The sequence below is a fragment of the Drosophila subpulchrella genome, chromosome 2L (assembly GCF_014743375.2).
Source record: "Drosophila subpulchrella strain 33 F10 #4 breed RU33 chromosome 2L, RU_Dsub_v1.1 Primary Assembly, whole genome shotgun sequence".
Lineage (NCBI taxonomy): Eukaryota > Metazoa > Arthropoda > Insecta > Diptera > Drosophilidae > Drosophila > Drosophila subpulchrella.
In genome coordinates, this window is record NC_050610.1 from 23,715,491 (window position 1) to 23,742,998 (window position 27,508).

Genomic DNA, 27,508 nt, shown 5'->3' on the forward strand with positions numbered 1-27,508 from the left:
TTTTTTTTTAATTATAAAATATTTGTTTTTAGCAAATTATGACTTTTTTAAATTTGGGTATGAATTAAGAGTTTTAAAAATGCATTAAATATTTTTTGCCAAACTTATAACAATAATTGGATAAAATTATTCAATGGTACACCATTTTCTTTAACGTAATAATATTAAAACGTGAAAATTGCGACTTTAAATTACGGTTCCTGCTTTCGGCTACAATTTATTAGCATCGAAAAAGTTTCTGAGCTTCTTGGCCAAAACATCTTTAATATTTGTAGACCGGGCAAATCCCGCGAGGCAGTTGCCGTAATACAACAGCCTTTGCCGGCACATAAATTCTGAGCAACCGTTGACTTCCGTTCCGCCATCGATCGATGGTCGTTTTGGGCCAAAGAAATGGGCTGGTGTGGAAAAGGGGTTAGAGGGCAACGGTATCCTTGCTGGAACGGTAAATGATAATCACAAAAATGGCCTGCAACATGTGTGCGGAAATGCGCGACGCGACTTTTCCAGCGAAAGAGTTTTCACAGCCCTTTGGGCACTTTGCCTGATTGGCAGACGCCGACTGAGAAAGTGGGAAACTGAGGGAAACACAAGTGGGCGGCGAGGAAAATGCCACCCAAGCACCGGGGCAAAAGTTTTCCAGGCCATTCTAAAGTTTCCAGCAGGGCGGAAGGGAACTTTTCGGCTTTGGCTTGGTGTTTGGTTTTGGGTTTGGTATTGGGCTTGAGCTTGAGTTCCGTTCTGGCCAACTCTTGACTGTCGGCGTTTGGTTTTTGGCCGCCAATAACTCAACAATATTAAGGTTGGCACGTGCACGTCCCCCGGCTCTCCCCTGTTTCGGTCCTTGTCCCGATCCAGCTCCTATTTCTGGTCTTGGTCCTGGGTCTGGTCCTGGTCCTTTTCCTGCTCCTAGTCCTGGGGTCCTTGGCGCTTTTGGTCCTCTGTTTGTCGCAAAGTTTGTGGCTCGTTAAGCAAATTCAAACGACTTAAGCGGCAACACATGTTGGCAAACAGCGGTCGATGGGCGGGATGTCGCTGCCTTGTCCTCATAACTCTCGGCTGATGCTTCACTTTGTTCCAGTTATTGCTCTAAATCGCTCATATTTGCAAAAACTATTAAATAAGCTTGATCATGACAGTGTGCGGGATTTGGGGGCGATGACAAGTCGGTTGCAAAACGGACAGACACAACAAGTTTGGAGGATGGGTACCCAAAAGATTTCGGTTTTCAGGCTTTGTTTAGAAATGCATTCGGTTTTTATTTTCCAAAGGCACCTAGCTTAAAATGTGTTTACTTAAGAAATTAAATAATACTTTTTTAATCATTTTTATCGGCCAAATAAAGGACCTTCTGATAACTTAAATTAAAAAAAAAATATTTCTGCCCTTGTCCACAAGAGATGTTATATGAGATGTCCGCAAATGGGAACAAAAACTTCCTAGTAGGCCTTAAAAAGTAATTCAACTTGATGAAAAACAATTACGAAATCCTGAATAATTCACCTGCCCTTTTTTTTAAGAAATTCATATTTAATTAGATATACATTTAAGCACAGTATGAGCTATTGGTTGTTAGAAACATGATGTGTTCTTTCAGGCAAATGCATAAATTGCCAATTTTATTACCCTTTGATTTCCCCTTACCCCGATGAATGACTAATTAACTTGCTCCTCTTTGCAGATCCTCCCCTGGTGACGTTACGCCTGGGCTCAACTTTGACACCGGATGATATCAAGGAAGGCGACGATGTTTACTTCGAGTGTCACGTACAATCGAATCCTCAATGGCGGAAACTGTTGTGGTTGCATAATGTAGGTCGCAGTTCGATTTCCAGTTCGGAGTGGCCAGGAGTGGGCCAGGCAGGCAGATGCGGATCCGGCCCAAACCACTGAATGGCATCCCGTCCCCGAAAGGCATCTGCTTGGCTGGCTCTCCGGCTCCCCGGCTCCTTGCACTGGGTCCTGGTTAAGTGTCAATAACATGGCAGGTTGCGTATGCGTTGAGGTGGCTGCTCCTCCGCTAGTCGCCACCGCCGACGATGTCCTGATGCATGGATCTGCATTTGCTCATTTCGATTCTCGTGGTCTCTTTGCCAAGGAGTGGGGATGGGATGGGTTGGCTTGGGTTGGGTGGCGGTGCCATTTTGGGTAAAATAGTTTTGGGATTTGCGGCATTGATTTCGCCGTCGCTCAACTGCAATCCGCAGTCGCTTGGCAATCACTCAGGCCAAGTTCCCATCCCACAATCCACATCCTATGCTTACACCCCACACCCCACATCCCGCATCCAAACCCCACTTCCTCCCCACTGGGATACCATGTTGGCAGGAGTGTGTTGGGGAATTTTTGCCTTTCGGATGCGCTTAGCGGATTTTGGCAAATTGAAATTCGAGCCCGAGTGGTATTAGAACGGATTATAGTTGGGCAGCTGCATTAGTTCACTTTCACGTATAGATTTACAGATTTCGAAATTCAAAACAATAGATTTCTAAGAGTCTATTGGTTAAGTTCTATCAGTTAAATTCTTGTAAAGGCATCATAGATTGATTTAATGAGCTTATTGTTTCATCAGCCTTTTCAAATTGACTTAAACTGTGGAATCGATTAAATAGTATAAATATAATTGGGAATTATTCGTATTCTCAAGCCACAGATACCCTAAAATATTTATGACACTTCAACCAGCAAACAAGCCCGCTTATAATTAAGTTTTTGGTAAAATATAACACTTGTCCTATCATAATTTCCAGGGAATCCATCTGGAGCACAACACGTCCGCCCGGGTCATCCGTTCGAACCAGAGCCTGGTACTCCAGAAGATTACGAAGCACTATGCCGGGAACTATGCGTGCAGTGCCATCAACGACGAGGGCGAGACGGTCAGCAATCAGCTGCCACTGCGGGTGAAATGTGAGTAGTCCTTCTGAATCCTTGCTGCCTTCCATTCTCCCAGCGAATCCTTTAAACAGAAACTGTGATGCATCAGCGATTTTAAGCATAAATTTGCCAAGCGGCAAGCGGCACTTTGTTTGAATGCATCATCTATCTGGGAATGCTGCACTGCATTCATGCCCCTTCTTTCCGTGCCACTCGGAGTGGAGCTCGTCTGTTTTCTGGTTTCTTATCATAAAGTCAGGGCTGCAGCCGTCGCAGTTGTCATACCCCGACTAAGCCCCCTTTTCTCCCAACTTCCACGACTCATTTGATGTATTGCAATTTGCCTTTTCTTCTCCGGGGCTGCTTTTATTTATATATTTTTTCCCCATTTTTTTCTTTTTTCCTGTTTTTGTACTGTGTATTCCGTCCGTTTTCATTTTACAACTCAGAACGGCAGTCTTGGCGCAGTTGCACGTCAAGGCTGGGCACAAAAAAAAATATATATTTCTCATTCCGCTTTTTGCATAAATACAACATTTTTGCTTGGCTTCTTCGTTTGTCTGGAGCGCTGTTGCGAATTTCATATGCTTGCCACATGCGTTGGCTTTGGCCATATTTCATGGCAGCTGCAACTGCAGGCGGAATTATGCTTCAATTTAACAGCCCGCGAAAAGTTGCTGCCGCTCAACTTATGAAGCCGAATTTCGCAAACCTCCTTCCCAGAAATCCATCCCCGAATTTAAGCAATTTGACAGAGACGCCTGCTCTGATGAGGAGCAGTAGTTGGATGATGATGATGATGGCGATGGTGATGGGGATGGTCGTAATGAGCCGGGGGTACTGGTACTGGTACTGGCTTAGTCTAGCTGGATGCCGCTTCTGAGCGATACACATGTAGCTGTGCAGCTATACCAATGCTTTTTCTCCAGTTCTGAGCCATACAAATTGCCGCCCCAGCTCAAGTACTGCGCACACAGACACTCATGTTTTGACAGGCGCATTGCTGCGGGCCATAAATTAAATGGAGTGTGCCTCCATCCCAGTGGCTGGATTTTCCAACTGCCACTGTCTACTCTGCACTTTCGGCACTGCAAAATATAATTGATAAGTCTTAAATTCTGGGACATACAATTTTATTGCAAGATAAGGCAGTGTCATCTAAAATTCAACATAATTTGTTAGCTTGAGCGTTTTTTGGCTCGTTTAAAATAGCCAAAAATATTTCTGACAATTTGTCTAGCTTCATAGAAAAATATTACATGAGTACCTAGTTTGCCAATTTAAATTAAACTGTGCTGTTTTTCTTGAACCTTATGTTCCTTTAAAAATTAAGATTATTTACTTTTTTCTATTCTTATGTGTAAGATTTTGTTGTTCTTATAAAATCAGTCTGAAAGGTAGGTTCAAAATAATTTATTTAAATTTAGTTGAGATAGGATATTAAGTATTAAGATTCTTTAATGCCTTCAATTAATTTAAGATTTTTCACAGTGCCTTATAAATTTGGGATTAAATTCCGTGCTGATTGAGCCACATGAGCGCAGTTCCCCAGTTAAATGCATAACTTGGCTGATGGGTCTAAGCCGAGTCATTACAGGCATAAGGTTATAATTAAACATTACACGCGTTATATATTATTTGGCTCAAATAATTGAAAGGGATTTCGAGAAGGCATTGATAAAATGGAAATCTTAATGCGGCTTAATTTGGGTTAAATAGCTATTGGCTTTTATGTGGAGAAAGAAAGTTCGTAGAAGGCACTACTTGTTGATTTAGTCAAGGGAATTTCCTGCAAAGGATTTCATTGAATTTGCTATATAATTTAGGTCAGTTCTCAGTATGCCAACTTCCCTTTTGCCGCTCAAGTACAGCTTAATTAGCAAAGCGACTAAGTAATCACTCCACATACTTTTCACTCAGTCCCGCCCTTTAAACGAATAATACCAAAGTTGGGAACAACAACATTAGCAGGATACCCGAATTGGGCGTAATTTTCCGGCTAATTAATTACGCCCCTTTGTTTTTTGTGTACATTTTTGAAGATAAACAATTCATCAGAAATTCAAGTTGCCTTCAAATATGTACGAGCGGATGTGCGAAAAAGTGGAGAATGGGAAAACGGGGAGCGGAAGAGAAAGGGAAAGTCAGCCCGCCGACGACAGCAAATTACGCATACGCCACGTGTGCCGTCAGCTAATAATCCTTTAACATTTATGGAACGCCTATTTACCTGGGAAGTACTAAATCATGTTGCCACATTAATTAATTTCCCGTAAACGAGAGAATGGGCTCTCCACTCAGCCGGCTTTTCCGCCTGGAATTTTCCCACCATTCGAACCGTTTTCCCCCTAGTAACTAACTGACTGACAGGCTGATGCGAAGGCGTCGCTCTGTCGTTCTTTGGGTCCCCGCTGTCTAAATCACTTTTGTGCGTTTTTCACCTGCCACGCCCACACAAACCGAACACTTCGGCTCATTTCCCAAACGATTTTCAGGACATTTTAATGTCCTACCGCTGATAAGGTATCCGACTTGTCATTCAACAGGTGCCAGCGAGCGGAAATGCTCGATATAACGTAAAAAGTGTGAGTTTTGGGAAAGACAAGGCTTCGGGGGATTCGAATCGCACGAATCGGATTTATGTAAAATTTATAGGTAAAGAGAATTTTACGAGCTTATTTAAATGACGTTTATAGGCCATTGTAAAAGGGGTGATTGGTACACCATTGTATTTGTTCACAGAGTTAGCATTTGGTTTAAAAAATTCATTTTTTAATAAATTCTATAACTTAACAGAAACTTTTTATTTTCAACTCATTTGTCCTTTGATATAAAAAAGATTTTATTATTTGAAGCCCCCAAAAAGTATCCACTTTTTGTATATGTTTCTTAATAGATTGAACAATATAATTATTGATACGATAAGGTTTTTGGTTTAATAGGACCTTATTAAAAAAATTACCTTTAAGAATTTTTGCACTTCTGACTTATCTTAATATGAAAAGTTTTCCAAAAATTGTGCTCTTATTTTATATAAATAAATTAATTGTTATTAAAAGGTTGATATCGATAATTCAAGGTTTTTGCTTTATATAAAGTCCTCTTTATAATATAATCTTCAGGAATTGATTTTTGTACAGACTTAGTTTAGTAATAAAAGATCACCAAATATGTGAACTTATTTTAAAGACATGTTATTATTATTATAAAGAACATTTTGGTTGTCGAAACCATGTGGCTTTGGCCTAAAAATCCTTTTAAATGATATAATCTTCAGGCATTTTTCCTTACTGACTCTTCTTAATCTCCTCATTACAGACACGCCCATTTGCAAGCACTCCGACCGCGTGATATTAATTGGCGCCTCCAAGGACGAGACTGTTGAGGTTGTGTGCGAGATTCAGGCCGACCCGCCGCCGCGGTAAGTTCAAACAAAAAAAAATCGGAAAAGCTTATCCGCTTTCTCCTTCCCCCTCCTCATCCTACATGCCCCACCCACCCCTCCAGCCAGCCATCATAAAGGTTTTTGCTGTGTTGTAGGCGATTGCTTCCGGTTTCCTGTTGAAGGGAAGTTTGTAAAATTGACAAATGATTGTGATTGTGTGTGCGGAGTGCGCGTGTGTGCGTAGCGGAAAATGCTGTTTATTTTGTAGGAAATGTGAGAAAATTTAGCAATTTTTTGTTTTTTGTTCGGCGTTCATTTCTTGGGATTTTCTCTCTTATCCGGTTTGTTTTTTGTTTGTCGTACTTTCTGTTATTCTTTTTCCCGGACTTTAAATTGTTGATTTTAATTCATTTTAAATGTGCAACTGGCTTGGCCATACCCGTACCCATGCCCATCGCATTCGCTGAAGCTGGGATTTGGTCGTCGGACAGCGGGAATGTGGCGCACTTTAATGTTTTTTTAATGAGGCCACACCACCGAGGCCCGGCCAGCTGCCACTCTGGCTCAGTCCGAGATGTCTGAGGGCCTCGTCTGTCCCCCATTCCATCTCGGGCTGCCCCCGTCCATGTCTTGTCTTGTATTTAATTTCAATTTTTTTCCAACGCTCCGCTCTGTTGTGCTGCGTCTTGTGCTGACGCTTTATGCTAAAATAATTAATCATTAGCCGGCGGAAAATATGCGAGGCCGCGGCCAAGGCAGCTGCGGCGCCGTGTAATTGTTGTGGCTGCTGCTGGAAAAGCTGGAAAATATCGGAGGAAAACTGGCTGGCGCTGTAGCTATGGGATAGCGTGAACATTAAAAAGCTGCTGCGAGCTTTTAGGCGCTGAACCCCCAAGGGAAAGGACTTCGGGGGCGACAAGTTAATTTATCAGCATTTAAACGCCTGACAAGCGGGGAAAAAATGTTTTACCACAGCATGTTAATGTATTAAAATTTAATCAAAACTGTTGCAGAAATCACAAAGAGAGATCAAGTAATGTCGAGAAGAACTTGTAACAAACAAGTTCAGCACAATAAGCCTGGAATTTTGTTATTCGATTGAAAGATAGAATTAAATCTAAAAGTTTGAGTGGTGAGATGCTTACCATAAACCCTCCTCACCCGACAAGTTCAAGCCGGAATAATGGTGCATACTTTATAGTTTTAATATCCCATATTTTTAAAAACAAACGGAAGACTCGTTTGAAACTTTTGCCTTATCGAATGGTTCAGTAAAAGAATTCGAAAGATTAATTACCAGAAATAAATCAAAGATATTGGCATTGTTGTTGACATGCAGTTTTTCTGTTCATCGGCGGGCATATTTTCGGCCTTATATTGATTTCGCTTACCTTCCTTCCTCCCGTCGATTTTTAAATGGATTTCTGTTTTTATTGATTTACGTTTATTTTTGCACTGCCAAGATGCGAAAGCGTCCGACCGAATATGCCAGAGATAATTAACCTTTTAAAAGGCTTCCAAATGTGTGAGTTTCCGTCCGAGGAGCCCAGTCCTCGCCATCCTGCGCTTAACCTTTAATATTTTAACAAGCTATTTTAAAAATGGAAAACTTCGCAAACATGTTTCACTCGCCGGCTCGTGTATCCCGACCCCCGCTCTCCGCTCCCCATTTTACCTGTCCTTTTCCGCCGATGTCACTCGTCCTGCGACCTGCCTCCTGCACACACACACACTTCTGTCAAAATGTCAACGCAACTTACTCACACATGTGCACAAACATTTTGCAGGACTTTTCGCTGGAAATTCAACAACTCGGGCGAAACTCTGGACGTGGGCAGCGAGCGATTCAGCGTGAACGGCAGCCGCAGCATTTTAAAGTACACACCGGTCACAGATCAGGTAAACACGCCGATTCCACCCCCCAATATATATATATAGTGTGTCCACAGCGGAGACCGAAGTCAGCTCCGGGCAATTAAGCAAGAGCCGCATTTTAAATAATAAATAAATATGTATTTGCAGGATTATGGCACACTGTCGTGCTGGGCCTCCAACGAGGTGGGCACCCAGCAGCACCCCTGCCTCTTCCAGGTGGTCCTGGCCGGTAAGTTTTCGGGGACGTTGTGGAAAACAGACCTTCATTCAATGGTCCACAATCGGTGGTTATGCGGGGCTATCATATTGCTCTTGCCTCAACATTTAGACTACTCATTTTCTAGGACAAACCGAAAAACGATACATTTTTAAAGAGTTATCACCTAGTCTTGATGATACGAATTTTCAAACATCATAAACTTTACTTCATTTTGCTAAAATAATTTGAATACCATTACCAATATATTTTATCATTTTTTAGCCTTTATATTTGAATATTTTTGGGTGCAATATAAAATATTTAGGCTGACTTAATACATTCATGGTAATATCCTTAAAGCCTTCGACACTGGCTTTGACAAACTGACTAAATTTATTATGAAGAGTCATGGCAACCTTAACATAATTTGATACAACAAATTTATAAAATATTGTTAGGCTGTAGATACTTTATTCTCTAAGTTGCCATGGTTTTTTTTAAATAAATTTAGTAAGTTAGTAGAAAGTAAAGCAGCGATATTAGAAAATTGAGAAATAAATACTAATTAAAATGGCTTTATATATTTAACGTTTTAATGTCAAGATTCTTAAATGTTTAAAAATTTAGAAACTATTAAATATAACAAAATATTCTAGCTTGCTGACTATTTTCAACTGAAGAAAAGCAATTAAATTTTTTGTTGATAATCCCAAGGGATTTTATCGCACTTCCTGCCAGTAGAGAAATAAGCTACACCGTGCAAGGCTTTCTTATGTCAGTATAAATCCCCGTATGTACAAACGCCGACAGGCTGCTCCAGGCTTCTCCTATCCCATCGGTTCTGTTTGCTGTTGCTTCATTACGTGCAATTTGACCTTAACATGTTAATGCCGCATGCAAACACTGGCCAACAGAGTACTCCGAACTCTGAACCGGGGGGCAGAACCTCCGGAAAAGCGAACAGACAGAGTCATACCCAAAAACCGAAAACCAGCAAAACCAGAGTTGTGGACCATTGTGCATTTTGGGTCTCGGGTACTGGGGATTGCATTCAGCAAAAAAGATCCAATGCTCATGCCCACTCTTTGACTTTTCTCGATGCTGCTGCTTGTTAATTTCCTGCGTAACGGGGACCAACATAAATCTGATTCCTGGATGCGAATGTGTGCGGACTGCAAATCCCATTCCCATTCCGATTCTGGTTCTGGTTCTGGTTCCGATTGCAGCCCTGCCGAATGCCGTCAGCAATTGTACCGTCTTCAACCGAACTGAGCTGAGTGTTGACATACAGTGCGTACCGGGCTATGACGGCGGCCTGCCGCAAATATTTGTACTGGAAATGTTTTCAACACGCACCGGCATCACCAGGTAAGCATATTAATCAACTATAACTACAGCTGCCAGGGGCTGAGCCCGGTACACCCCTTTGCCCCCCTTCACTTCCGCTCGGGGGCTTGATTTTAAGCCGCTTATGTCCGGTCCAAGTTGACCCGGAGCCCAGATATGGAACATATGTCAAACAAATGGCTCCATATCGTTTCGGGAAAGCACATTTCGCATTCATGTATGTGCCCGAACTTTAACCCTCTGGCGACCATGGAAATAGCTCTAGCTTTAATCAAATAGAACATGGTAAATTGCATGTGGGTTATTAAGTTGGCAATTTGAAACTAATTTCTAATCGCATTACTTTTTAATCTCTTTGAAAGTCTTTACTTTCTGATTTATTTAATAAGTTTCCGGGGTATTTTTCTTGGGTTTCAAGTGATTTGAATTTGTATACTTAATATTCAGTTTTATTTCCTTGATTACTTTTATTCATCTATTAAGTGTGTATAATTTTGTTTTTGTTTAATTACCAGATTGATCCAGTTTAATTTGAAACCTTTTTAAATGGATTACTTTCTGGTTGGTTTTTGGTTATTGGCCTTCAAAACATTTGATTTCAAGTTTTAAGCAGCTTGCGTTTTTTTATGAAAGTGTTCTAGTTAATTATTATAATTATTAAAAAGAAATATGGGAAAGTGAGTGATAGATTTATTTAATTTTTTATTTTTGAGCCCATAAGTTGCGTAACATTTTAGTTGGGCTCCTCAGCTTTTTTAATTCCTTAATAATAAATATTTAATAAAGATTTCACCTAGGCTTCATTATTTCCTTAAGAAATTGGGCAGTATAAAAGAGTACAGATGATGCAGTATTTTATTCGATAATAAGCGCCAAGAGCAACCACTTAATCCCGACAATAATCGATTTAAATCCCTGGCCAGGCTTGAGGGCTAGTAATTATGTATGCATGGTCATGTTTGGCCGAACACCTTCGCACCCCGCAATCGCAGGAAGATGTCTGGTCCTGACACCCCCACAAAGACAGATGTACCAGCATGATTTTATTCCATAATAGTTCGGTCGGGAGGCGGGGACCCGGGCTCTGGCAAATGTATTTCAAGTGCTCTCACCTAATAAGATATGTATAAAGCACTCCATGTAGGTGTGTAATTAGGCGTGAAACAGCTCGCTCTTGGGCACTATGTGTTTGTCTTTAAATGGGTCCTCAAGCCATTGCATTCATAGTGGTTATTAAATGCGTATACATGTTTATGGTAAATGGGGAAATCAAATTCATATGCGCACATAACATTATGCGAGGGTTGTCTAAGGATCGTTTTTCTTTCGCATAAATTCATGCCAAATATTTGTGGGGTTGCTCGGCAAAACCAAATAAACATTTTGTTATTAAAAACAAAGACATCATCAAAACAAAACAAAGAAAACGAAGGGAAATTGAAGCGAAAAAAAAGAAAACGCAACAAACATCGTCATCAATGTTAAAATGTTTGGCAAAAATATATATAGACATAGAACCCTAATATTTCAGAAGTTTGGTAGGAAAGGATTGCCGGGGCAGACAACTCAAAGCCGCATTCGTTGGCAAAGGCATCAAATTCAAATTGAGGTCATGATTGGAAAGAGCGAATATCTTATGAGGGGGGTTCTTTATGGGGAAGGGGTAGGGTTAGGAAAACATGCCAGCGAAAACCGTAAAAATGCCAAAGGAAAAAGGGCTGCCAAAAAGTATTTGCGGCATTGGCTTTTCCCCCAGCCCGCACATTTGATTAAGGGCTTAATGCCGTTGATTTCCTGGCCATTTCGTTTGATTTAATTCGCAATCATCTCGAGCCGTTCGAGCCCATTCCTGCTGCCAATAACCCTTTTGTCCTGATCCCACTTCGCAGATTCAATTTGAGCAACGCCGAGGAGGCCCTCTTCTCGCTGGAGAACCTGGACACGCTGACCTCGATGATGGTCCAGGAGAACAATTCGCTGCGGCTGCGCATCTACTCGTACAACCAGAAGGGCCGCAGCTCCGCTTATCTGCTGCCCGATTTCATAATTGGCTCAACAGCTTACAAGACAGGTGAGTGGCACAACCGGCCGCCAGATGGCGCCGCCGAAAAACGAACAGCACAATTTGCCTTGATTGATGGATGATGCCCTTGGATGTTGGAGATTGTATTGTTCGCCTCTGGTGCGTGGGTGGGGCTTATGCTTTTGACAAGTGAGCAGGGGGCAGCTTTCATCTGATGGACGCTGTATGCGGAGAATTATATCGGCTTCTTTGGCCTAGCCACTGAGTTCCCTGCCTGCATTAATCGCATGCAGGCCATAGGCCTCCATCCCAAAATCCAGGCCCGAACCCCGAACTCCGAACCCAAACCCCAACATCCACACAGCCCCACTGCCTGTGACACTTGACAGGTGGGCTCCTCCGCCAGTCATCTGCAGTACTTACTCCAATCAACATGCCAGCCCGAAGGGCACATCCTCATCCGCATCCCCATACCATTCCTGCCTGCTGTCATCCTGAGATGGCGTAAAATATGTGTAAAATTACTTTTTGACTTGGGCAGATCGTACATGACTTTGAACAGTGGAACAGCTTGCGAAGTACTCATGGTACCAAGTCTCCAGAACACAGGATTGATCTTCTATTTCTCAAATTCTTTAGTAAAACATTAAATCAGGAATAGAATTTCTAACAAAATAATGAAATATTTACCTCAAATAATAAACCAATCAGAAATAAATTTACAAGCTGTATACAGAAAAATGTATAGCTATCATTATAATTGTCAACAGATCAAAAAAGTGAATTATTACATATATATACATATTTGTAAATTATTTTTTTTGTTTCCTATTAGACCAACTACCAATTTTTGCCCATTGACATACATTTTTTATTGTCAGAATGCGTTTTTTTTCACAAGAATACTGCTAAATTAACTACCAAATTTTCTATCTTTATTACTTGTTTGAAAAAGTACAGTATTAGTACTTTTTCTGTTTTTTAAATACTTTAAGAAGCCATTATCGAAGATTGACAAACGACCATGGGTAAAAGTTGTACCAGTACCAATACCTAAGTTAACTCCATATAAACACCCCTGTTGCTCCAAGATGAAAAACAGGCCTCATAAAAATACTGATTTATGTACGGATTTTCCCACTGTCCTCCTAACCAATTAATCATAAATCGCCCCTTGTAATGCCTTCAATATAACATACATATAACTCATGGCAAACACGCGCTCTCTGTTCTCGTCTCATTTTCATGTGAATTTCCTTGGCTAAAAATAAAACCGTCAAATGTCGACAAATTTAACGGTCCGCCCACCGATGGAACCCAATGCCTTAACTGCCACTTCCATCGGCAATCAATTTGATGTGTGGATATATGTGGCACCACTGCAATGGTGACGGGTGATGGGCGATGGCTTGATGGCAATCTATCTAAAACCCGATGATGATTTATGAACGCCGATTGTCAACCTGTAATTACGCGAATAACGACAAACAGACGACGATGTAACACTCACATTGTCGCCGGTGATTGTCGGCAGTGTCCTGACCATCATAATTATTGGTGTGGCCATCGCGATACGAATATTCGTGGTGACATTTGTGCACAATTTGCGGAGGAATCGCCATCACGGCAGCAAGGCCACCGCCGCCGGAGTGACCGCCCAGCCCAGCGATGTCTTCAAGGTAAGTTGGCATTGTGGGATCTACCACTCCGAAAAACCCAACCACCCAACAAATCCCACAACCCACATTCCCCTACGATTTTCGAGCAATTAATGTACGTATTATTTTCTCGTTGGACGCTTTCATCGCAGGGCGGAAACCTGGAGAAGCCGCGTTGGCAGCACACGGACATAAAAACGAAATCATCAGAGGATTTGGTTGAGGACGAACGTGATCCCGACGTAATACCATCGCAATATGGTAAGATTATAAACAGTTCTTGACAGTGTGGGGCACTTGACTTGTGGGGGGTGCGAGATTCTAGAGAGGGCAGGGAAAAATGTGTTGCAACATATTCTATCTAGAAATAGTTATTTGGTAAAGAATTTTTAAAATATCCTTCCAATTTTTAATAAGGTCTTAAACCTTTATAAATTTTTATATTTCTAAATAATTTTTTTTCCACAAAGTGTTTTTCCCAGTGCAGGGCCAGCTGGCGCTTATAGCTCAATTTTGGTTTCGCCTTTTAATGTCACCCCGCGAGTCAAGTGTCCGCTGAAGTAACCGGGAATATAGCTGCTTTTTATAGTGTGCACTTTGAGCATTAAACTTTAATCAAATTTTATGGCCACTTCTCCGACATTTACTTTCATGTGTTCCGCAATCGCAATGGCAATCCGCTATCTGCTCACCCATTGTTCTTTGGCGACCCCACCCGCAATCGTAATCAATCTCATCAACACAACAACAATACGACGGATGCCAAACCGAAACCAACCCGAAACCAATCCAATCCAATCAACCAATGCAATTTTCTTTTAATCGTAAATATTTTTAACGACGGAACCCGCCAATCTAACACACGGCCACGACCCCGAAACGCGGCTGCTCATCAATAAATTTCAATCAAGCAGTCGGCGGCAGCAGCGCGGGCAGCAGCGGCAGCAACGCCTCCAATGTGGGCAGCACCACCGCCGGCACCGCCACGGGGAGCAGCACCTCCACGGCGGTGGTGTCCTCGGTGGCCAACGCAGCAGCAGGAGCAGCAGGAGCAGGGGGCTCGGGAGGATCGGGCGTGGCAGGAGGAGCAGGAGCGGCACAGTCAGCATCTGCCACAGATGGCCATCAGTTTGCATCAGCCACTGCGGCGGCAGGAGGCGGCGTTTCCAAGTGGTCACCCAATGGCAATGTAAGTACCCCAATGAACAAGGCAGCCCCATTGCGGGTTTTAAATGGTGTTTTAGGGACAAGCTGAATGCATATTCATCACGGCATGACAACATACCATTTTGTATATATATAACAAATTTTACATATTTATAAAATTGTGTTATAAAGAGACCACAATGAGATATATTGTATATATATTGTATAAAGATTGTTAGTTTGTTGGATTGTGATCAAATAAACATTAAATAATAGTGGTCCTACATCTTGTAAGTTAAGCTTAAAAGTAAAGGCAAGTCTAAAAGTAGGGAAAATGTTTAAAAATATATCACTCCTTATATTGGTACATAGTAAAAGTTAACAAAATAATTAGATAGTCGTCTAAGAAATATTTTTACTGTATCATAATAAAGCATCCTTTGAAGGTTTGTCCCGTTTTAATAGATCCCATTTGAAATTTGTAACATCGATGATTACCACAGCAAACTCTTCACGCTATCCTCATTTAAAGAGAATTGATTTTTTTCATATACTTAGTTGGAAAAACTGGAAAACCTTTTATGGTGTATCTTCTTAATGGTTTCAAAAGGCCTCGAATTATACTCAACCAAAATTTTAGGTAGTACCTGCTCTTCATTAAGATATCTTACATTATATAAGTCCTTCTAGCACTATATGGTCCAGTTTTTGTAGATCCATTTGGATAATACTACTCATGAAATGTTTTAGTGTTTTTAAGAATTGAGAATCCATTTACCAACCTACCGGTCAAAGAGTCCTATATACTCAACCATTTTTGGTCCCCTAAACTTGTAGGAAGTACCTATCCTTCATCAAGTTATCCTAAATTATAGAAGTCCCACTCGACCCTCAAGTTGTGCAAGAGTGTCTATTGACTGAAAATCACTCCAGGCTCTCATCACTTTTGATGGATTGTGAAATAATTAAAACGTGTCACCTTGGGGCCTTCGTTCTGTGGGATAGGCGAGAGCAAATGAAAGTTAGACAAAGTCGTTTGCCGTTTGTGCTTTGCTTTATTCCCGTAATGCAATTTGATTTGGCAAGGTTTGTTGCAAACAGTCCAGTCCGTCGTCTGTCTGTGAGTGTCTCTGCGGAGGAGAAAGGTGGTACGGATGACTAGATAGTCCATGAATCCAATCCGAGCCGGCCCAGTTCGAGCGTTTAACGTCTGTCAGTTGTCAGTTGCGGTTCGTATTAACTGGGCTACTATTGCCCAGACTTCGTGGTCCCGTTGTCCCTTTGTCTTGGCAATCTGGTCGGTGCACTGAAAGCAATCAACTACTCAAATTGTCAAATTGCTAAACAGAATCCCTGGCAACCGGCAGTTGGCTCTCCATCTCTCGGTCTCCTATGGAATCCTTAACACTCCCGAACACCCCCAACACCTCGACCGTATTAAAAAAAGCTTTTAAACTGTCACGGCTCCTTCGAAATTCCCACTCTTTGCACTGCCACTCAGGTTATAAATAAAAATCCATTGGCTAAATCGGGGGATTCATCCTGGGCAGCCCTGTGTGTGGGGCCCTGAGGTAATTGCGAGATTTTTAAAACACAATATATCATGTTGAGAGGGCCGTAATCAATCAATTTTTCCTCTGCATTTGTATTGAGCACGAAACTTTGGTGTTGGATGGCCAAATCCGTAGAGACCAAGTGCCCCAGCCCTAGAAATTTTTTAGATTTCTTTTTTTCCATCCATCTGATGGATGGGGTGGCTCTTAAAGTGGCAACAGGTGTGCTGAAGAGTGTGCAATGCATCTGGTTAGTCAGTGCCAACGAAAGCTGGATTCCAATCTAGTTAAATGCATTTCATTCGAAATGCCCAAAGTTCATTTAATTCAGTAAATAGATTTCTCTTGATCCCCAACAGCTCTTGAATCATTTAGTAAATTATTCTCACAAAAATTAAATCCCAAACATGGCGATTGCTTTCCATATAATAAATTTTATTACCACGTTGACTTTATTTTACATTTTTCCATATTTTTTGCGTATGCTTTTTTGCCGACCATTCATTCGAGATTAGAGTGTCGGCCAAAACACATTTGTTTTCATTTCATTAAGTTCGCAATTAGAATTTATTTATGGTCCACCCCCTCCTGCCAGAAAGTGCCCATATGAATATTCAGATATATGTGTATATATTGGGCATGTGCATATATCTCCTTTATGCGCTGACAACGGTCGAGATCCCCGAAAGCCATTACCATAAGCTGTGCGAACGAGATTAGAGCCGGGAAACGGCCATATGCATCGGCCATGACCAATTGACTGCCAGTCCGCGAATATATGTATATATATCACTAATCTGGCCAAAAACATTAGCCCCGAAAACGGACTCCCCCGCGCGGGGTCCCAACCAATTTGCAATGCAGAAAAAACAGAAGTAGTTGGGAAATCAGGCAACGCTGCGATTTTTTCCACCCGCATTGCATTCGGAACCCCCAGATAACAAAGTATCCGATTCCGATTCCGAACCCAAATCGGATACGCCGTTTGGGGCTGAAAGGGAATTTCTGTTTCTGTTTCATTCTGTAAATGGGATTTGCTGTGCAGATTTCAATTACATTTAAATTACCATTCCAGGCAGGCTTAAAATGCGGTCGGTTGGATGGGCGGCGATGCCGGCCAGTGGGCAATCGCAGCATAACTCAATTCGTTAATTAAATAATTTTAAATATTGCCAGCCATAACAGCCGAACATGCCAGTTCGCAGCAGCCCCGTTCCCCATTCCCCAAACCCCATCACCTGGAAATTGCATTGAGATTTCAATTAGAATTCCATTTCGCTTTGCCAGTCGGCAAAATAAAAACGGGCAAATAACAAAGTATTGGTCGACAGCATTTTAGATGTTCCAGTCGAAATTCGAGCATTTCGGTATAATCATTTGAGCTAATTGGATTGCGGGGGCGAGACTGAGAGGGGCAGTTCAAAACATCATTGTACCGAAAACAGCAGGAGTATCGGCAAAATAAGATTGTTTTTTTAATTTAACATGGCAAAATATAATTTCAATCGATATGACTTAATTGAATAATTTGTCATCCAAGTATAAAATGACAAGCTCGTTAATAACAGTTAATTTAATAATTTAACTTTCCACCTTTAATATCAAATTATTTATGTAATTAATATCAATTTTAATAAGTAATGAGCCATTTTGTTTTTTTTACCCAACGTAATTTTCAAATAACCCCAATTTATTTAATAATATGATTGTTTTAAATGAGAAAGTTCCCTGGCATAGTGTCCGATTTCTTTAAGAATTTAAAATTGTTCAGGTAGCTGCAAACATAAGAATTTGATTTTGTTCATGTGGAAAACTATAGAGTGGTAGTGCAAAATTGCTTTCAGGCGAATGACTTCCGATGCAAGAATGGGCTGCACTGGCAAAAAATATTATTCGAATGGTCTCATTCGATATTTACCTTGTAAGAAAAGGCATTTTGCAGCTTTAAGTTTTTTAAACTTTTAAAATTTAAATTCATAATAGCAAAATAATTTTAAAATTTTTATTATAGAGATACATTTATATTCAGCATACTAAGGAATTGATATATTATTGTTAACATATATTATTATACAAAACTAAATAACTATTATATTATATATTTAACTACCATGGTTCAATGCTTATATAGGCTTAATTCTTGATAATATATTTTTGAATATACTGCTGACGAATACTTAAAAGTTTTGATCAATTCTTCGATTTAATTATGAAATTTTTTATTTATTTAGATTATCATTTTGAATTATTTTGCTGGGTGTATATATGTCTCCATCTGCTCTGCTTCCAGGTGACGACGACGATGCTGACCGGCGATGCGGTGAATGCGACTGTCACCTACAATCAGATCAACGCGCAGCGGGCGCAGCTCCTGGCGGCGGTGGCAGCGGTGGGTGGTGGTTGCAGCAGCACCGTAATCTCACCCAGCAGCAGCATTCTGGGCGGCCTTGCCAAGCCGCTGGGCATGGGAATGGGCATGGGCATGGGGGTGGGGATGGGAATGGGCGGCACGGTCATCGGGTCACCCACCTCCCTCTCCTCGACGGCCACCTTGGCGGCCCACCTGCAGCCGGTGCACAGCAGTGGAGTGGGCACCTTGCCACCGGGATTGGGAAGCGGTGGTGGTTACATCATGAATGCCTATGCCAGCGGACGGCTGCACCACCCACCGGGCGGCGGTGGCTCGGCAGGTGGGGCCACCCACACCGCCACCCTCAACCGGCACCACCACCAACAGCAGCACCACCACCACCCGCACCACCAGCAGTCCACCACCCACCACTCCGGCTCGAGTCTCCTGATGGGCAGCGCCGGCAGCATGATGGGCGTGGTGGGATCTACCGCGACGGCCACCACGTCCTGCAACTCCTCGCAGGATCTGGACGATAACATCAACATAAATGCGATAAAGGACTGCCTGATGACGCAGCGAGTGCCCGAGAGCTGTGTCTAAATCGGGGGCTCCAAGTGGCGGATATATGTGTTTATTGTGTAGGAATATAAATCTATGTCGGACAGGTCTGTGGCAGTTTTCAAATTTATTTTAATTTCAAAATTATATTTTGCTATCAATTGTACTATTTACCACGAATTTTATTAACAATACTCCATTTAAACGGTGTAAAAATATTAATTTCCTTTATTATTCGCTCTCTATATATGAGAACTTTGATCTATTCAACATTTCACTGTATTTTTCCAAAATTGATTTAAATTCTATACACCATTTAAATTTGAAAACTGAAATAGGTCTGTCTTCTTCTCGTTAAGGTGCTGTGCATACATAATCTAAATATTAAGCTAAAGGTAAAGACCGAGAAACCGATAAAAAACTGAGAAAATCCCATCATATCTCCTGGTTCAATAGCATATCCCTTGTTATATCAACCGAAAAAGAAGAAAATATATCATTACCATTCATTGTTAATTTTAAAACTGACTTCGAGAAATCTTTTCTCAATGCGTAGCATTTTTGAAGAATTGCAGAACCCGACAAAGATATAATAACTTATAATAACTGATACTTTCAAGAAATAGTCTTCGTTTTGGAAAAACATTGGAAAGGGGGATAACTGGAGGGATAACACTTCACAACACAGTTAAACCACTCACTCTAATTTAAGGAAACTTCAAAAAGACTCAAACAATTTAGTAGCTAAATATGTTGTAGCTAAAATATTTCGAGAACGAGAAGTAAATATCATAGAAGTACTTGTATATAAGATATATTCGTGGCATAATATATAGGTAATTTGTATAAAGAGAATACTAATCAGACCCAAAGACCCTTTGTTGTTGTATATAAAATAAATTAATGATTGTAAATTTATCAAAGTTTATGTTTGAGATGCCGTCTTAATCGGCAAATGGTCCTGCTTAGAGCTAAAATAAATACTGAAGTTAAATGTTTAGAATGGAAAGCGCTAGACTTAAGCTAAAATAGATCATAGAAAATGAAAGAGTTTAAACTGTGCTAGGCTAACAGAATTAAGCATAAATATCAATAAACGTGTTTAGCTAAGTCGAAGGATAGTGTGACAAAAACAGAATTGAGTATTTGGAATGTAAACAAAGGGCGAAAAGTAAATATAGATCAACTACAAAAAGCCGAAAGAGTTAATTAATTATTGGGAGAACCCTTTGCGGTGCAAACTTATTTCGGTTTGGAATCTAATTTGGAAGTTGAGACCAACTTCGGTTGGTTTCCATTTTAATTTGCACTTTTTTGCGGAACACACGCCGGACACATGTCCGCAATCCTTTCCAGCCCCAGTTGGCCAATTTAAATCGCCACTCAAACTGGGATGTGCAGCCAGTTCCTGCGGTCCACATGGCAACCACAATTCCCAACACCCGCAAGACAAACCGCAAGTGCCAAGCGAAAAAACTACTTAAAATTTCATATGCTCGCCGTCCCTTGTTTTCCCCTCCACTGGACTTGCCTCATTAGTAAATCAAATTTATACGTGGGTGGTTGGGGGGCCCAGCCACACCCACTCACCCATTCACCCAACTGAAATGGTCAACCGAATAGAACCATGGATTTAAGTTGAATCGACAGGCTGAATAGGGAATTGGAATTTGATATTGAATTCCTTCAGCTAAACTTTTATCCACAACGAAGTTAAGCTAGTCATTTAATTACAGGGCGGACAACACTTAATAGTAACATTTTTAAGTGGCAGACAGCTAATTAATATTATAATTATATGGTGTGAAACTCAAGGTAAGATATAATATATTTATTATGATCCATTGTTAATTTTGGAAATGAATAGGGGGAATCCCCAAAAATGATAATAGGCAATTAAAAAACTTATTAATTTGCCTTTAATGTGACAAAATTCCGTTAAGACGGAGTAAGTCAACTATCTATTGAATTTCCAGTCAAGTGGCTATTGAACAATTCGGAAATGTTCTGATTGTATTTGTTTGGTATTTGCTTTCATGTCATCGTCTAATAGATATCCTTCACACGTGTCAGAAATTACCCAGACACAACAATAATATTGAGGAATAAGAAAGAAAAAAGCCAAGAAAGGAAAAACCATTGCCCCGAGGTCAGAAAATGTAAACAAATGGATTGCCCCCTAGTGTAGAAAAGAAAGGGCCTTTAATAGAAAAAGCAAGGGAACAAATTGTAAGGAAATATGAGCGTGATTTATGCTTTTGTTGTTCTCGACCAAGCATATATTGATTTTTCCGCACCGACTATGTGTGAAAATTAAATTCCCGTTTACAGTTTTCCCTCCATTAGCGATTAGCACCGCGCCCAGAGTTTCCCAGTTTAATTTAGACCACCACAGGCCACTGAAGGCGACCAGAGAATTGAATTGAAGCGCATTGTGTAAATCAGCGGCTCAATAAAATCTAATAGCCCCGGCAGATTGCGGCTCAGCACGCACCGCACCAAGGCAACAAAAAATGGGAGGAGGTCCTTTAGGGGCGGCAAACATAAATTACTAGACGGGCACAAAGCTCGTCCTTGACAGTGGCTAAATTTTGAAAGGCATCATAATAAATGGCAGGAATGACAGACTGACGTCAGTGATCCAAAAAGATTGAACCCGTTTAAAATTCTCTGAGCAGATTGCCTTGAAAAGTTTGCTGTAAAATAATAAGTATAATGGGGTGTTCTGGACATCAAAAATGGGAGATCGTCTTAATCAGAGGTAAGTTTATGGTTACAAAAGGTACAAATATGATGCCTTATTATTGAGAAATATAAAAAAGCGTTTTATATAGAAATATTTATATATTTATTTATATGGTAATTAATCCTCTATCATTTTAGTTAAAATATTTGTATTCCCGTTTTTTTGGGAACTTTAAAATACGTCTTAGAATAGACTAATCAATAAGTTCAATAAATAAGTTAGCCAAGACTCTATTGTATTTAATGAAGCCGCTTAGCTATAAAATGGATTCTTATTAAAATATAAATTTTACAGTTGAGATATAAAATACCACCCTATACAAATATTTATTTTTCCAAGGTCATTATCCAATCTGTTTGGAATAAAAATATAAGTGTAAAAAAAGTAATTTCCTCGGTATCATTAATTCCCCATAGACAGGGGGAAGTACTGGTAATCCTAGTCCTCCCTGCCGGATGCTTTCTTTGTTCATTATCGAACTTCCCGACGTTATAACGTTATAACACTTGCAGGGCCAAAGCCACCGGCAGAGTATTACCACAGGGAAGCCGCTTTGGCAAATTAACTAATGACCCCATGTCGGGGGATGCGGGGGCTAAGGACGGAATCGAACTTCTGAGCGGGGGGTTTTTGCCGGATTGTGTGGCCTGGACTCGCCGGATTGGGGGGTGGTTGAATGGCGAATAGCGAATGGCGAGGGGCGTTTGTTTAATTGTCGTGCGACCCGCTTTTTGCTCCGTTTTAATGAGTCAATTTAAATTCCGATTTCGATTACGGGAAAAGCGTTTTTCGAGCAGCTGAGGCCAAATCGATGTTCATTAGCAGAAGGCGAGCCACGCCCCGGCCGCCTTCTTTGTTCGCTCCCTTTATTTTTTGCCCTCTGACCTCTTTGTTCCCGGCATTGTCAACGCAATTAGCAGCGCGAGCGAGACGGAAGTTTTAAAGTTAATATTGGTTTTTGTTTTTAGCATTCAAACGACTTCGCACGTCGTCGTGCAAAAAGGTGGCGGATTGAAACATATTTCGCGATCCCTCGGGCGAAGGTCAAATATCCATAATTGAAGCATTTGGCTTTTATTATAATTTGAATTGTAATGCCGGAGCTTTTTTAGTGGTTTTTAATTAAAAACCAACCGCACTTTTTGTTAGCTAAATTAATGAGCAGAGGCGTGTAAAAGTATGCCAGCTCTTTTAGCATTCTCAATTTTTTTCCCAGCTGGCCATTTTAATTAAAACATCAGGGCTTTATTATTTGATTTATTGCACCATCTGACAGGCCGCAATAATCGCCGTAAACAAATGCATATGTAATTGCATATTTGAACTCAATTAACCCGTGACTTGACCGCACAAATTTTGCAAATTTGTCAACCCAATCGCCGAGAAGGCGGCTAGTGGGTGGTCCTCCCACTGGCAGGGTCATAAATCTCGGCCTACACTTTCAACTTGACCCCAACGGAGTCGCCTCGATGTCGTTGGAGGCGCAGCGCTGCATGAAATGAAATTTAGCGCAACGGCCTCCTTCCATATGCTTTTTTGTTTTGAGTTGAGTTTTTCGGCTTTTCCGGAGCTGCTTCTATATTTTTTATACCGTTCTTTCTCGCTTTTCCGTGCGTCGCTCAACGCAACAATTTATGGCTAAGCGCTCGTGTTTGGCCTAAAAGTATATATATATACATATATACGTGGAGCAAAACCAGTTACATAGAAACACGTCGATAAATTACAGTCGCCCCGAGAGGCCTCGGTCTCGCCGACCAAGCCGAGTTGAACTAATGGCAGCCGAGCAATATCGTTATATAACCGCGAAAAAAGGGAATTCTTAAAAAAATTATCCCTAACCCGAATGCTCTGGTTTGAAACAGGTGTTTTTATTGATTTTTACTAAAACCAACTCCAGTTTTAAGTGAAGCCATATTATTATTTACATTTAATTATTTTCATAATAACTATAGGGATTTTTTATATTAATCTGTTATTATTTTGTTTGCAAAAAACATAGGTAGGTCTTATGAAACTTGCTGTTACACTCACTGAGTTATATTTTAGGGAACCTAAATATCTATCTGAAATATATATTTATTTAGCCAATAGAAACTTCCTACATTTTTTCCCAATTCAAGGATTTCTAAACTCATCAAAGGTATACCTATAATAACTCCAACAACTCTAACCAACATTGTCGAAAAACGCATATACCTCAAATTATTTAAATGGGCTGTGAAAATAATCACGCAAACAACAAGAAAAATAAATTTAAATTCTGTGTCAACATGCGGCATGGTGAGATGTTGCCAAGTCGACTCCCCCTAACAATTTATGCAAAAAAAAAAGAGTGAAGGGAAAACAAATATACCAACGCAATAACATCGGGGGAGAGCAACTTGTGTGTGGGCCCGTGTATGTGTTAATTAAAATGCCTTAATTAAAATAATTTTCAAATATTTTGCAAGCTGAAAAAGTTTAACGCACACACAGAAACACAGGAGCGATGCAAATATGAACGAATCGGAGTGGCAGGAGTGAAGGAGGAGCTACAAATTTTTTCCTTCCATTGACTGGCGCACAGATTGACAACCATGACAGGAGCAACTGCCTCCTCGCCAGGGGGAAATGCGCCCCCGAACGTATTAAAAACTTTACAATTTGTGCAGTGTAGTCAAGTTTAATTTTTTGGTTGAGTTCATGCGAAAATTGCAAAAATCATATTCCAACTGTTTGGCAAGCCATCAAAGGTATGGACGACGATCCGCATCGGCAGGGGATTGGACTGCTGCATAGAGGGTGAGGGATACCAAAGTGAAACCTGCAAGGGACAGTTTTAGGGAAGGGATAGCTCTGAAATGGAACTGCAGTTTGGCAGGGGAGGGTTAGGGGAGCAACATGTGTTTGTCCATTCAGCACAAATCGATTCAAGGAGAGCTATTTGCTTAGCAAATTGAAAATTTCCATAAACCCTGATTTCCGCCGCACAACCGGCTTACGAAAAGGTTGACAATTGTCCCCTGCATTATTGTTATCCTTGAGTCCTTCGGTGCCCTGGCCCTTCTCATTTTCCCTACTTATCTGTGCCCTTTGTTAAGTTCCTTCTTTTGCGGTAGCTGCCACTTTTTAATGTCTTATCTACGTGGACTGTTTCTCGAAATGGAGCTACAAATTTAACCCAAAACACACGCGCCACACATAAAAAGCAAGCGGCGAAACGAAATAAGCGAAAGCAGAAAAAATTGTGTTGAACTGTAAAGAGTGGAGTATGCCGCACACTAACCCTTTATTGCCCCCCTCGAGTCCTGTTGGAAATAAACCCCCAGCCTCCCAAAAGAAGTCATAATTATGCCCGGCCCATCGCGCAATGAACACGGCACGCAAAACATTTTTCGTAATTATCTCTCTAAAACCAGAAAAAAAGGACAATGAAAAGTACGCGAGCAAACACTAAATAAAAAAGAATGCACGGGTTGTGAAAATTTCTGCGAACAAGACAGACCTTATATTCCCTATTTAGAATAGAGCTCAAAAAAAAATGATAGATAATAAATAAAAAACTTAAGTGGTACTTATAAATTGTTAGCAGTATATTAGAGAGGTTCATAGAATAAGCTGTATGCCGATGACTATTTAGTATTAATATCATTTACATGCTAACTTCCGCATTTATGTACCAATTCCGATATTCCGATTCAATGTAAAACTAAGTTAAGCTAATATATGACGATAAGGATATTGTAAAGATCGGAGAACGGTCACACTGCGATATAAGAGAGACTAGCGAGCACATGTGTAAATTTAAGCCAATATAGAAAATACGAATAAAAAGTGAAATAGAACGGCGATAACAACTTCAGAAGTGGGATAGACACCTTTTAAACACCCGCCTACGTAAACATTTCTGGTCATCCGAGGACACACAGTTTTTTTTTCCCTTACAATTGCGATCGCGTACGACGCCATTCTGAAATGGACAAGAATCAAATTGTTGAGTGGCTACAAGCCAATGAAATCTTGTTCCCAACAAGTGCAACTTTAAGGCAGTTGCGCAAGCTTGCGTTGGATGCCGGTTGCCAAGAAGCGGCTGATATCCCGGAAAACACATTGGAGGAAGAAGACGCCAAAATTGATATACTAAGTCAAGGAACCGCTAGCGAAGACATACACATACACACATTGGAAGAAGAGGAAGCATTGCTTGACGCCGCCATAAGGGTGGCTGAAAAGAAAAAGATATTGGCCGGATTGATGCAAAACAACAACAAGACGACAGATGACATTAGAATGGTAAAGCAGCTCATGGTCCCGTTTTCTGCCACTGAAAATGAGGAAGCTCTTAAGTGGATTTTGGATTTTGAGAGAATCTGCAGAGATGTTAATGAGTGTAAAAATTTTCAATTGCGCTGCGTACGAATGCTTATGAAACCGGGCACAGATGCGGACTTGTTTGTGCGTGTTGACCGATCGAGTACTTATGACGAATTTAAGAAAAACTTTATAGAAACATTTGGTCATGGCAGTTCAACTGCTGATATTGTATTGCTGTTAAAGGAAACCATTTTTAACCCTGCGAAGAACACCGTTATGGGATACATACTTCTTATGGAGGAAATTGCTATGCGTGCTAACATCGACGAAAAATTGACAGTCCAGTTCATCATTGATGGTTTTCGTGATCGTTCAGCCAATATCGCCCTATTGTACACAGCTACAACAATCGGACAATTGAAAGAGTTGGCTCGGAAGTATGCAAGTCTAAGTAAGAAGTCGCACAATTTTTCCCACCGCGCAGAAAGTTCTGGAAATGAGCGGAACACAATCCGCTGCTATAATTGTTCCGCTTATGGGCATTACGCTTCGTCGTGTACTGCGTCGAAACGCGAGAAGGGGTCCTGTTTCCGTTGTGGATCCCTCCAACATATGCTGAAGGATTGTCAACAGAAGCCTACAATTAATCCGCGGATGGTGGGCGCAGCCAACAACCAGCCGATTCGAGATGACGAAGAGGGGCACAATATGTTTATTCCGATTGTTAACCAGGTAGGAGTATATTTTTACACTGATTGTCAACAGAAGCCTAACGTAACCTTACTTTCTGCCATGTTTGATACGGGAAGCGCCATTAATTTAATTCAGCACGCTGCGATTCCTTATAGTAACTTTAGCGATGTATTGTTTCCGACGGACTACTGTGGAGTTAATGGATTTAAGATTAAAACTTTCGGGAAAATATTTGTTAGACTTGTTTTTCAAAACAGAGAAGAAGAAATTTCATTTTTTGTTGTACCCAACAACTATGTTGCAACTAATGTTCTTTTAGGACGTAAGTTTTTGGAAAAATTTGGAATAAAATTGATTTTTAAGGATAAGATAAAAGAAATTGTAGAATTGCATTTATTTAAGAATATTGAAACAAGTCGAGACAGTGAATCATTGAATAGATTGAACATTGACAGTGAACCATTGAAGAGTTTAGTGAATATTGAAACATATCGAGACAGTGAATCATTGAACAGATTGAACATTGACAGTGAACCATTGAAGAATTTAGTGAATATTGAAACATATCGAGACAGTGAATCATTGAATAGATTGAACATTGACAGTGAACCATTGAAGAGTTTAGTGAATATTGAAACATATCGAGACAGTGACCCATTGAAAAGCAGTAGAAGATTTGAAGAATTATGTAATGAGAGTAAAATAGATAGTGATGATAGCATACCATACATATATAGTATTGATGTATTTAAGGATGATGAAAGTATTGACATTGACCCGAAGTTAAGTGATAAGGATA

At 40.6% G+C, this 27,508-nt stretch overlaps 2 protein-coding genes across 2 annotated transcripts in view; both read left to right on the forward strand.

Annotated features, from left to right (window-relative positions):
- The window catches only part of LOC119547092 (neural cell adhesion molecule 1), a 73,863-nt gene extending 53,694 nt beyond the window's left edge, over positions 1-20,169 (forward strand). The window contains exons 10-20 of the mRNA XM_037853791.1: positions 1,682-1,812; positions 2,751-2,910; positions 6,196-6,298; positions 8,050-8,161; positions 8,285-8,366; positions 9,563-9,704; positions 11,573-11,754; positions 13,198-13,385; positions 13,517-13,625; positions 14,279-14,553; positions 18,354-20,169. Of these exons, the coding sequence (XP_037709719.1) occupies positions 1,682-1,812; positions 2,751-2,910; positions 6,196-6,298; positions 8,050-8,161; positions 8,285-8,366; positions 9,563-9,704; positions 11,573-11,754; positions 13,198-13,385; positions 13,517-13,625; positions 14,279-14,553; positions 18,354-19,016 (2,147 nt within the window). The 3' untranslated portion in view covers positions 19,017-20,169. The remainder of the gene's footprint in view (positions 1-1,681; positions 1,813-2,750; positions 2,911-6,195; positions 6,299-8,049; positions 8,162-8,284; positions 8,367-9,562; positions 9,705-11,572; positions 11,755-13,197; positions 13,386-13,516; positions 13,626-14,278; positions 14,554-18,353) is intronic.
- Positions 20,170-25,287: 5,118 nt separating this feature from the next.
- LOC119548400 lies at positions 25,288-27,084 on the forward strand. Its single transcript, XM_037855628.1, has 2 exons — positions 25,288-26,748; positions 26,826-27,084. The coding sequence occupies exons 1-2, from the start codon at positions 25,678-25,680 to the stop codon at positions 26,832-26,834; spliced, it is 1,080 nt and encodes a 359-aa protein (XP_037711556.1). The 5' UTR covers positions 25,288-25,677; the 3' UTR covers positions 26,835-27,084.
- Positions 27,085-27,508: the final 424 nt, after the last annotated feature.